The sequence below is a fragment of the Lithobates pipiens genome, unplaced genomic scaffold (assembly GCF_037356315.1).
Source record: "Lithobates pipiens isolate NorthernLeopardFrog02 unplaced genomic scaffold, aLitPip1_a1.2 Scaffold_18, whole genome shotgun sequence".
Lineage (NCBI taxonomy): Eukaryota > Metazoa > Chordata > Amphibia > Anura > Ranidae > Lithobates > Lithobates pipiens.
The window spans coordinates 649,445,128-649,458,611 of record NW_027507758.1 but is presented as its reverse complement, the minus strand read 5'-3'; the positions used below and the strand labels follow the sequence as shown (position 1 = coordinate 649,458,611).

The window sequence follows — 13,484 nt, the reverse complement described above, 5'->3', positions numbered from 1 at the left end:
ATACCCTCTCCTAGCACTAATTTCCCCCTAAATACCCTCTCCTAGTACAAATCCCCCCAATACCCTCTCCTAGCACTAATCCCCCCAAATACCCTCTCCTAGCACAAATCCCCCCCAATATCCTCTCCTAGCACTAATCCCCCCAAATACCCTCTCCTAGCACTAATCCCCCCAAATACCCTCTCCTAGTACAAATACCCCCAAATAACCTCTCCTAGCACAAATCCTCCCAAATACCCTCTCCTAGTGCTAATCCCCGGAAATACCCTCTCCTAGCACTAATCCCCCCAAATACCCTCTCGTAGCACTAATACCCCCCAAATACCCCTCCTAGCACTAACCCCCTAAATACCCTCTCCTAGCACTAATCCCTCCAAATACCCTCTCCTAGCACTAATTTCCCCCTAAATACCCTCATCTAGTACAAATCCCCCCAAATACCCTTTCCTAGCACTAATCCCCCCCAAATACCCTCTCATTGCAAAACATCCCCTACTATCACTAATCCTGATTCCCAAATCCTCCTTCCTAACAGAAATCCACCCTCCTACTCCAAATCACCCCTTCTAGCACAATCCCCCAAATCCCCACCTGCGCCCAGGGCAGCCACCCCTCCTGCCCACCCCTTGTCCCTCCGCTGTGGCACCCCAACATGCCTTGCTAACCTGTGGGCTTTTTCACGCGTAGGTCAGCCCTTTAAACTGAATGGGCAATCATACACGCAAATCACAAAATCGCACAAAAATGCGTTTGAGCCGCCACGCCTGCACAGCTTTAGCACCAAGATAGCTAAGAAGCATGACTTTACCTTAAATATATATGTGGCTCCTCCCCCTCCGCCGCCTCCTCCCGCCCATTCATTTACGCTTCCATTAACTCTGATCTCCTCTTCGATCACGTTATTCTCACCGATGCAAACCATTTTTAGGATCGGATCAGCCTGCAAAAATAAAAAAAAGTTTTAGGGTTAAAAAGAAAAAACACCAAATATTCCAAACTCTTTTCTCCCATCAGCACCCACATTCACACACGCCGCTAGACATGTGCATTTTGCTTCCTTTCCGAATTATTTTTTTAACACAACAAATTCGAAAATATCCGAACAAAAACCTGTTTAGGTATTCCAAAATATTTTTAAAATTGAAAATTCATAATTTTTTAAATTCGGAAAAAATGAAAACCCGAAAATGTGAAAATTTGGAGATTCGAAAATCCCAAAATGAGAAAATCTGAAATAATAACTAACTAATAATAACTTTACTATTACTAACTATTAAATTATAGGTATTGGAATTTCCTGTCAAATTTGACTGTTAGTGAATATAAAGAATTTATACGAAGTTACGAATTTTCGGAAATAACGATTGCCGTATCTAAACGATTTGAACGTAACAAATAAAAAAATAATAAATAACAATAATAATAAAAAACTTTTTATTATTATTATTATTATTGATTATTAGTTCATTCCGTTCCATTCGTTTAGATGCAACATTCGTTATTATGGAAAATTCATAACTTCGGATAAATTTGTATTCGTATTGGAATTTCCTTTCAAATTTGGCTGTTGAACGTTACGTTCACTAACAGCCAAATTTGAAAACAAATTCCAGTACGTATAATTTAATAGTTTGTTTTTATTAATTAGTTATTATTTCGGATTTCTGTATTTCAGATTTTAGAATCTCCAGATTTTGGATTTTTTAATTTTCGAATTTCCGGATTTCAGATTTTCAAAATGTTTCGATTTCCGGATTTCAGATTTTCAAATTTCTGGATTTCAGATTTTTAAATTTTCTAATTTCCGGTTTTCTAATTTAATTTACAAATTTACAGATTTTCGAATTTACAAATTTTCGAATTTACAATTTTTCGAATTTATAAATTTTCGAATTTACAAATTTTCGAATTTACAAATTTTCGAATTTCGATCATAATAAATGACCCAAAAAACAAATGTGTTTATTTGTTACGTTCATTAACAGCCAAATTGTAAAGGAAATTCCAATATGTATAATTTAATAGTTATTTTTTATTAGTTAGTTATTATTTAGAATTTCCGGATTTCAGATTTTCGAATGTTCGAATCCACGGATTTCTGAATTTCCGGACTTCAGATTTTTTAATTTTTCGAATTTCTGGATTTCAGATTTTCGAATTTCCGGATTTCAGATTTTTGAATTTTTTAATTTCCGGTTTTCCGATTTTCTAATCTTCTAATTTACGGATTTTTAAATTTACGAATTTTCAAATTTACGAATTTTCAAATTTATGAATTTTGATCCATAACCAATGACCCAAAAAACAAATTTGTTTATTTGTTATGTTCATTAAAAGCCAAATTTGAAAGGAAATTCCAATATGTATAATTTAATAGTTGGTTATTATTTCAAATTTCCGGATTTCACATTTTCGGATTTTCAAATCTCTGGATTTTGGATTTTTGACTTTTCGAATGTCCGGATTTCAGATTTTCAAATTTTTTAATTTCCGGATTTCACATTTTTGAATTTCTGGATTTCAGATTTTAGAATTTTCTAATTTCCGGTTTTACTATTTTCTAATCTTCTAATTTACAAATTTTCGAATTGACAAATTGACAAATTTCAATCATCATAAATGACCCAAACAAAACAAATTTCTTTATTTATAATGTTCATTAACAGTCAAATTTGAAAGAAAATTCCAATATGTATAATTTAATAGTTGTTTTTTATTAGTTAGCTATTATTTAGAATTTCTGAATTTCAGATTTTCAAATTTTCGAATCTCTGGATTTCGGATTTTTCTAATTTTTAGAATTTCCGGATTTCCGATTTTCAGATTTTTGAATTTCAGATTTTCTAATCTTCTAATTGACGAATTTACGGATTTTAGATTTTTGAATTTTCGAATTTCTAATCTTCCAATTTACGAATTTACGGATTTCAGATTTTTGAATTTTTCGAATTGACAAATTTACGAATTTCGATCATAACAAATGACCCAAAAAACAAATTTGTTTATTTGTTACGTTCATTAACAGCCAAATTTGAAATGAAATTCCAATTTAATAATTTGTTTTTATTAGTTAGTTATTATTTAGAATTTCCGGATTTCAGATTTTCAAATTTTCGAATTTCTGGATTTCGGATTTTTCAAATTTTTAGAATTTCCGGATTTCCGATTTTCAGATTTTTGAATTTCAGATTTTCTAATCTTCTAATTTCCGAATTTACGGATTTCAGATTTTTGAATTTTCGAATTGACAAATTTACGAATTTCGATCATAACAAATGACCCAAAAAACAAATTTGTTTATTTGTTACGTTCATTAACAGCCAAATTTGAAATGAAATTCCAATTTAATAATTTGTTTTTATTAGTTAGTTATTATTTAGAATTTCCGGATTTCAGATTTTCACATTTTTGAATCTCCGGATTTTTGAATTTACAAATTTACAAATTTCAATCATAACTAATGACCCAAAAAACAAAAAAACAAAAAGGCAAAAACGAATGAAACAAAAACAAATTTTTCAGCAGTGCACACGCCGCTACAACACCGAGCTAAACTCTTATAAAAGATACAAAATAACAACATAAAGAATACAAATCTCCCATGGAAGTCTAGTGACCTTTCCAAACTTTAGGCCCCACCTGACACCTTGGTTTCTGAGCGAATTCCCGGAATGTGTGAAAAACGCGAGTCGCTCTTGCGATGCCATTAAAACTTAATGCCACATCAAAACGTGACCAGCAGATATGCATTTTCAACATGCGTTTTAAAAAAATGCACGAAGCTCTACGCCCAAAAAAAGATGCAGGGGTTTCTGCGGCGCGGTTGTTGTGTTGAAAGTCCATGTAACCCCCTAGAAATTAACTTCTTTTACTTGCACCTTTTTGGTCTGTTAACCATTTCGCCTCTGGAAGGTTTTTCACCCCCTTCATGACCAGGCCATGTTTTTTCTATTCAGCACTGCACTACTTTACCCGGTCAGACGTTTCTTGTAGTTGGTGACCAGGTTTGCAGACATCTCAGGAGGGATTTTTGTCCTCTCTTCTTTACAGATCCTCCCTAAATCCTTAAGGTTTCTTGGAAACTCAAATTTTCAGCTCTTTCCATAAATTGTCTATAGGATTAAAGTCTGGAGACTGGCTAGGCCACTCTGTGACCTTAAAGGGGTTGTAAAGGTTTGTTTTTTTATTTTCTAAATAGGTTCCTTTAAGCTAGTGCATTGTTGGTTCACTTACCTTTTCCTTTGATTTCCCTTATAAATGTTTTTTTTTCTTTGTTTTCTTTGTCTGAATTTCTCACTTCCTGTTCCTCCTCAGTAAGCTGTTCTGGCTGACTAACCACCGCTCGGATGATGGTGAGAAGTTTACTGAGGAGAAACAGGAAGTGAGATATTCAGACAAAGAAAAAAAACATTTAGAAGGGAAATTGAAGGAAAAGGTAAGTGAACCAACAATGCACTAGCTTAGAGGAACCTATGTAGAAAATAAAAAACGAACCTTTACAACCCCTTTAATGTGATTCTTCTTGAGCCAATCCTTTGTGGTCTTGGCGGTATGTTGTGGGTCATTGTCAAGCTAGAAGACCCATCTTCAGTCTTCTGGCTGAGGGAAGAAAGTTCTTATCCAAGATTTTACAATACATGGCCCCGTTAAATGGCCCATCAATGCGGCTAAATGGATTTGCAGTTTAGTGAGTAAAATAAGTATTTGATCCCCTACCAACCAACAATAATTCTGGCTCCCACAGACTGGCCACAGTAGGTGCTCCTGCGGTACACAGATTAGTCCCGTCAATCTAAGAAGGTGGTCCTAACGGAAACTCGTTATGTGTATAAAAGACACCCGTCCACAGAACCTCTTTCTTCCATTCAAACCCTCACCATCATGGGCAAGACCAAAGAGCTGTCAAAGGATGTGAGGGATAAGATTGTAGACCAACACAAGGCTTCAAGACCATCGGCAAGAAGGATGGTGAGAAGAAGACAACTGTTGGAGGGATTATTCACAAATGGAAGAAACACAAAATAACCATCAATCGCCCTGGAGCTCCATGCTAGATTCCTCCTCATGGGGTGAGGATGGTCATGAGAAAAGTGAGGGGTCAGCCCAGAACTACATGGGAGGAGCTTGTGAAGGATCTCAAGGCAGTTGGGACCACAGTCACCGAACAAACCATTGGTAGCACAATACGCCACCATGGATTTAAACCCTGCAGTGCCCGCAAGGTCCCCCTCCTCAGGAAGACACATGTACAGGTCTCGCTCCTTAGGAAGACACATGTACAGGTCCCCCTCCTCAGGAAGGCACATGTACAGGTCCTCCTCCTCAGGAAGACACATGTACAGGTCCCCCTCCTCAGGAAGACACATGTACAGGTCCCCCTCCTCAGGAAGACACATGTACAGGTCCCCTCCTCAGGAAGACACATGTACAGGTCCCCCTCCTCAGGAAGACACATGTACAGGTCCCCCTCCTCAGGAAGACACATGTACAGGTCCCCCTCCTCAGGAAGACACATGTACAGGTCCCCCTCCTCAGGAAGACACATGTACAGGTCCTCCTCCTCAGGAAGACACATGTACAGGTCCCCCTCCTCAGGAAGTCACATGTACAGGTCCCCCTCCTCGGGAAGACACATGTACAGGTCCCCTCCTCAGGAAGACACATGTATAGGTCCCCTCCTCAGGAAGACACATGTACAGGTCCCCCTCCTCAGGAAGACACATGTACAGGTCCCCCTCCTCAGGAAGACACATGTACAGGTCCCCCTCCTCAGGAAGACACATGTACAGGTCCTCCTCCTCAGGAAGACACATGCACAGGTCCCCCTCCTCAGGAAGACACATGCACAGGTCCCCCTCCTCAGGAAGACACATGCACAGGTCCCCCTCCTCAGGAAGACACATGTACAGGTCCCCCTCCTCAGGAAGACACATGTACAGGTCCTCCTCCTCAGGAAGACACATGTACAGGTCCCCCTCCTCAGGAAGACACATGTACAGGTCCCCCTCCTCAGGAAGACACATGTACAGGTCCCCCTCCTCAGGAAGACACATGTACAGGTCCCCCTCCTCAGGAAGACACATGTACAGGTCCCCCTCCTCAGGAAGACACATGTACAGGTCCCCCTCCTCAGGAAGACACATGTACAGGTCCCCCTCCTCAGGAAGACACATGTACAGGTCCCCCTCCTCAGGAAGACACATGTACAGGTCCCCCTCCTCAGGAAGACACATGTACAGGTCCCCCTCCTCAGGAAGACACATGTACAGGTCCCCCTCCTCAGGAAGGCACATGTACAGGTCCTCCTCCTCAGGAAGACACATGTACAGGTCCCCCTCCTCAGGAAGACACATGTACAGGTCCCCCTCCTCAGGAAGACACATGTACAGGTCCCCTCCTCAGGAAGACACATGTACAGGTCCCCCTCCTCAGGAAGACACATGTACAGGTCCCCCTCCTCAGGAAGACACATGTACAGGTCCCCCTCCTCAGGAAGACACATGTACAGGTCCCCCTCCTCAGGAAGACACATGTACAGGTCCTCCTCCTCAGGAAGACACATGTACAGGTCCCCCTCCTCAGGAAGTCACATGTACAGGTCCCCCTCCTCGGGAAGACACATGTACAGGTCCCCTCCTCAGGAAGACACATGTATAGGTCCCCTCCTCAGGAAGACACATGTACAGGTCCCCCTCCTCAGGAAGACACATGTACAGGTCCCCCTCCTCAGGAAGACACATGTACAGGTCCCCCTCCTCAGGAAGACACATGTACAGGTCCTCCTCCTCAGGAAGACACATGCACAGGTCCCCCTCCTCAGGAAGACACATGCACAGGTCCCCCTCCTCAGGAAGACACATGCACAGGTCCCCCTCCTCAGGAAGACACATGTACAGGTCCCCCTCCTCAGGAAGACACATGTACAGGTCCTCCTCCTCAGGAAGACACATGTACAGGTCCCCCTCCTCAGGAAGACACATGTACAGGTCCCCCTCCTCAGGAAGACACATGTACAGGTCCCCCTCCTCAGGAAGACACATGTACAGGTCCCCCTCCTCAGGAAGACACATGTACAGGTCCCCCTCCTCAGGAAGACACATGTACAGGTCCCCCTCCTCAGGAAGACACATGTACAGGTCCCCCTCCTCAGGAAGACACATGTACAGGTCCCCCTCCTCAGGAAGACACATGTACAGGTCCCCCTCCTCAGGAAGACACATGTACAGGTCCCCCTCCTCAGGAAGACACATGTACAGGTCCCCCTCCTCAGGAAGACACATGTACAGGTCCCCCTCCTCAGGAAGACACATGTACAGGTCCTCCTCCTCAGGAAGACACATGTACAGGTCCCCCTCCTCGGGAAGTCACATGTACAGGTCCCCCTCCTCGGGAAGACACATGTACAGGTCCCCTCCTCAGGAAGACACATGTACAGGTCCCCCTCCTCAGGAAGACACATGTACAGGTCCCCCTCCTCAGGAAGACACATGTACAGGTCCCCCTCCTCAGGAAGACACATGTACAGGTCCCCCTCCTCAGGAAGACACATGTACAGGTCCCCCTCCTCAGGAAGACACATGTACAGGTCCCCCTCCTCAGGAAGACACATGTACAGGTCCCCCTCCTCAGGAAGACACATGTACAGGTCCCCCTCCTCAGGAAGACACATGTACAGGTCCCCCTCCTCAGGAAGACACATGTACAGGTCCCCCTCCTCAGGAAGACACATGTACAGGTCCCCCTCCTCAGGAAGACACATGTACAGGTCCCCCTCCTCAGGAAGACACATGTACAGGTCCTCCTCCTCAGGAAGACACATGTACAGGTCCCCCTCCTCGGGAAGTCACATGTACAGGTCCCCCTCCTCGGGAAGACACATGTACAGGTCCCCTCCTCAGGAAGACACATGTATAGGTCCCCTCCTCAGGAAGACACATGTACAGGTCCCCCTCCTCAGGAAGACACATGTACAGGTCCCCCTCCTCAGGAAGACACATGTACAGGTCCTCCTCCTCAGGAAGACACATGCACAGGTCCCCCTCCTCAGGAAGACACATGTACAGGTCCTCCTCCTCAGGAAGACACATGTACAGGTCCCCCTCCTCAGGAAGACACATGTACAGGTCCCCCTCCTCAGGAAGACACATGTACAGGTCCCCCTCCTCAGGAAGACACATGTACAGGTCCCCCTCCTCAGGAAGACACATGTACAGGTCCCCCTCCTCAGGAAGACACATGTACAGGTCCCCCTCCTCAGGAAGACACATGTACAGGTCCCCCTCCTCAGGAAGACACATGTACAGGTCCCCCTCCTCAGGAAGACACATGTACAGGTCCCCCTCCTCAGAAGACACATGTACAGGTCCCCCTCCTCAGGAAGACACATGTACAGGTCCCCCTCCTCAGGAAGACACATGTACAGGTCCCCCTCCTCAGGAAGACACATGTACAGGTCCTCCTCCTCAGGAAGACACATGTACAGGTCCCCCTCCTCAGGAAGACACATGTACAGGTCCCCCTCCTCAGGAAGACACATGTACAGGTCCCCCTCCTCAGAAGACACATGTACAGGTCCCCCTCCTCAGGAAGACACATGTACAGGTCCCCCTCCTCAGGAAGACACATGTACAGGTCCCCCTCCTCAGGAAGACACATGTACAGGTCCTCCTCCTCAGGAAGACACATGTACAGGTCCTCCTCCTCAGGAAGACACATGTACAGACCCGTCTGAAGTTTGCCAACAAACATCTAAATGATTCAAAGAAGGATTGGGAGAAAGTGCTGTGGTCAGATGAGACCAAAATTGAGCTGTTTGGCATTAACTCGACTAATGCTCGAAAAATGCTGTCTATGACCCTAAGAAACATGATACTTTGGGGATATTTCTCGTCTAAAAGGTACAGGCCGACTTTGCCGTATTGAGGGGCCAGTGGACGGGGCCATGTATTGTAAAATCTCGGATGAGAGCCTTCTTCCCTCAGCCAGAGCACTGAACATGGGTCGTGGATGGGTCTTCTAGCATGACAATGACCCAAAACATGCCGCCAAAACCACAAAGGAGTGGCTCCAGAAGAATCACATTAAGGTCATGGAGTGGCTTAGCCAGTCTTCTGGTGTCCAGATGGTCACCAGTCATATCTATGACCGTCGGAGGCCCGGCCCGGGCGTGACGTTATGACGTCGCGTCTGGCCGCAGATGTAAACAAAGCCATGATCGAGGCTGGTAAGCATGAGATTGTGGATTTTTTTTTCCCGATCTCATGGTTTCCAGCCTGGAGGAGAGATGCGGGGTCTTATTGACCCCGCATCTCTCCATAAAGAGGACCTGTCATGAACGATTCCTATTACAAAGGATGTTTATGTTCCTTGTAATAGGAATAAAAAAGATCAAAAAAAAAAAGTGTAAAAGAAAGTAAAAATAAAAAAATAAATAAAAGTAAAATAAAAAAATAAAAAAAATAAAAATAATTTAAAACGCCCTTGTCCCCAGTAGCTTGCACTCAGAAGCGAACACAGTGGTGTAGTGGTTAGCACTCTCGCCTAGCAGTAAAATAGGGTCGCTGGTTCAAATCCCAACCACGACACTACCCGCCTGGAGTTTGCATGTTCTCCCTGTGCCTGCGTGGGTTTCCTCCAGGTACTCTGGTTTCCTCCCACACTCCAAAGACATGCAGGTAGGTAAATTGGCCCTAGAATATAAATGGGGACCTTGGATTGTGGGCTACTTGAGGGTAGGGATCGATGAGAGTGTGCAATGTACAGGGATAGGGACAATTGTAGACACTCACTCAGGTTGAACTGGATGGACTGGTGTCTTTATTCAACCTTACTAACTATGTAACATGTTAGTCCCGCCCACATATTTAAACGCTGTTCAAACCCCACATGTAATGTATCGCCACGTGCGTTAGAGCCCGAGCAACAATTCTTGCACTTGGCGATCGGAATTTCGGCCAGCAAAAGACCGATGAGAGCTTTTCATTGAAAAAAATTGCGACCGCGTGTACGCTCCATCGGAATTTAGCTGGCCGAAATTCCCGCCAGCAAAAATTTGATAGCGTGTTCTCAATTTTCCCGACGGAAAAACGTTCTATCGGAAATTCCAATCGCGTGTAATGCAATTCCGACGCGCAAAAACTCAACGCGTGCTCAGATTCAACTACTACAGACGGAAGCTATTGGCTACTGGGTATTGAACTTCCTTTTTTTCTAGTCCCGTCCTACGTGTTGTACGTCTCGGCGGTGGGAATTTGGTGTGACCGTGTGTAAGCAAGACCTTGTCCAAAAAAAATAAAAAACATGTTTGAAAAATTGTTGCATAAATACCATACAAGATAAAAATTTGCAACTACTGCTATTTTATTCCCTAGGGTGTCTGCTAAAAAAACTAAAATAAAAAAATGTAAAAATTATATATATATATATATATATATATATAATATATCTGCTAAAAAAAAATAAAAAAATAAAAGTAAAAGTTATATATATATATATATATATATATATATATATATATATATATATATATATATATATATATATATATATATATATATATATATATAAAATATAAAAAAAATATATATATTGTATAAATATATTTTTATATTATATATAAAAAAATTTTTTATATATATATATATATATATATATATATAAATTTGCAACTACTGCTATTTTATTCCCTAGGGTCTCTGCTAAAAAAACAAAAATAAAAAAATGTAAAAAATATATATATTTATTTTTATATATATATATATATATATATATATATAATATAAAAAATTATATATATATATATATATATATATATATATATATATATATATATATATATATAAACGTTTGGGGGTTCTGAGTTATTTTGTAGCAAAAAAACATGATTTTAACATGTAGGAGAGGAGTGCCAGAATAGGCCCGGTATGGAAGTGATTACACAATCTGCAGGGGGACAAATAATTATTCCCCCTCCCCCCACCATACGTCTTATTTCTCAATCCTCCCAGCTCTGTGTTTCTTTCACCTCTAAAAAGAAAAGTTCTAGAAGTTCAAAAATATCATTGGCGCATCGCTTCAGTCTTTAAGTGCCTCGCGATCAGAGGCTTTTCCTCCCGCCTGGGTGATCGCATTACTGATGGGAGTGAAGAGGATCTTCACCTCTTGTGCCTTCACCCTTTATTAGTCCATCACGCTCGGGGGTTCAGTGGAGAAGAAGATAATGGACGGAGAGTCGCTCTCCCCTTCCTAAATCCTTCACGCTAATTGAGTTTTTTCGAGTGTGAATGCGGAGACGGATTTAATGACTAATGAAATGCCCCGGCTTTCAAGAATGGCAAAAAAAAAAAAAAAATTAAAATAAAAAAAATTAAAATCGTATTATAGAGCACCTTTCCGCCGAGAAGGATATTGTAAAGCTACTGATTACAATCCAATTAGTTAGATAAACTCTTGTCCAATGGCGCAGAACCCAATTACTCCAACAGTCAATACATCTGTTCTGCCGCTACATTTCATTAAATTAATATTTCGGTTTTTATTAAATTGGGGCTGGAATTTGCTTGATTAAAACGTATATATCACTTTCATTCTTGTAGATAATGAAGCCGAATAAAAAGAACCGACGTCAAAAAGAAAGAGAAAAAAACCTCTAAGCTCTGGAAAGGTTTTACCCCACCCCCACCAACCCTTAATCACCGGGCCATTGTTTCCTATTCAGCACTGCGCTACTTTAACTGGCAATTGCGCGGTTATGCAACACTGTACCCAAATGGAATTTTCATCATTTTTTTTTCACACAAATAGAGCTTTTTTTTTTTTTTTGGTGTTTTATCTACACTGTGGGTTTTTATTTTTTTGTGATTCAAACGAAAAAAGACGGAAAAAAAAATAAAAATAAATAATAATTCTTATTTGTCATAAAAAGTATCCAATAAAATCAAATGTCATCATCAATTTAGTCCTAAATGTTTTCTGCTACATGTCTTTGGTAGAAATAAATCCTGAGGAGTCTATATTAATTGGTTTGTGTGAAAGTTATATCATCTACACACTATGGGATATATATCTAAAAATTGATCAATCCTGATGTGCTGATATCTACAAACTATGATATAGAGCGGGGGTCTCCAAACTTTCTAAACAAAGGGCCAGTTTATTGTTTTTCAGACTTTACGGGGGGGAGGGGGGGTCGGATTGTGGCCAGCGAGAATGGCATCAGTGGGAGTAGACATCGTCACATTTGGTATTAGGGCGAGAAATAGTGCCCCATCATTGGTGTCAGTGGGAGGAATAGTGCCCCATCATTGGTATCAGTGGGATGAATAATGCCCCATCATTGGTATCAGTGGGAGGAATAGTGCCCCATCATTGGTATCAGTGGGAGGAATAGTGCCCCATCATTGGTATCAATGGGAGGAATAGTGCCCCATCATTGGTGTCAGTTGGAGGAATAGTGCCCCATCATTGGTATCAGTGGGAGGAATAGTGCCCCATCATTGGTATCAGTGGGAGGAATAGTGCCCCATCATTGGTGTCAGTGGGAGGAATAGTGCCCCATCATTGGTATCAGTGGGAGGAATAGTGCCCCATCATTGGTGTCAGTGGGAGGAATAGTGCCCCATCATTGGTATCAGTGGTAGGAATAGTGCCCCATCATTGGTATCAGTGGGAGGAATAGTGCCCCATCATTGGTATCAGTGGTAGGAATAGTGCCCCATCATTGGTATCAGTGGGAGGAATAGTGCCCCATCATTGGTATCAGTGGGAGGAATAGTGCCCCATCATTGGTATCAGTGGGAGGAATAGTGCCCCATCATTGGTGTCAGTGGGAGGAATAGTGGCCCATCATTGGTATCAGTGGGAGGAATAGTGCCCCATCATTGGTGTCAGTTGGAGGAATAGTGCCCCATCATTGGTATCAGTGGTAGGAATAGTGCCCCATCATTGGTGTCAGTGGGAGGAATAGTGCCCCATCATTAGTATCAGTGGGAGGAATAGTGCCCCATCATTGGTGTCAGTGGGAGGAATAGTGCCCCATCATTGGTGTCAGTGGGAGGAATTGTGCCCCATCATTGGTTTCAGTGGGAGGAATAGTGCCCCATCATTGGTGTCAGTGAGAGGAATAGTGCCCCATCATTAGTATCAGTGGGAGGAATAGTGCCCCATCATTGGTGTCAGTGGGAGGAATTGTGCCCCATCATTGGTTTCAGTGGGAGGAATAGTGCCCCATCATTGGTGTCAGTGAGAAAAATAGTTCCCCATCATTGGTGTCAGTGAGAGGAATAGTGCCCCATCGTTGGTATCAGTGGGAGGAATAGTGCCCCATCATTGGTATCAGTGGGATGAATAGTGCCCCATCATTGGTGTCAGTGGGAGGAATAGTGCCCCATCATTGGTATCAGTGGGAGGAATAGTGCCCCATCATTGGTGTCAGTGAGAGGAATAGTGCCCCATCATTGGTGTCAGTGGGAGGAGTAGTGCCCCAT

General features: G+C 42.5%; 1 protein-coding gene across 1 annotated transcript in view; it reads right to left on the bottom strand.

The window, feature by feature from the left end:
* LOC143989331 (ALK tyrosine kinase receptor-like) overlaps positions 1-13,484 on the bottom strand; it is a 318,070-nt gene that overhangs the window by 167,494 nt on the left and 137,092 nt on the right. The window contains exon 9 of the mRNA XM_077489419.1: positions 809-940. Coding sequence (XP_077345545.1) covers positions 809-940 — 132 coding nt within the window. The remainder of the gene's footprint in view (positions 1-808; positions 941-13,484) is intronic.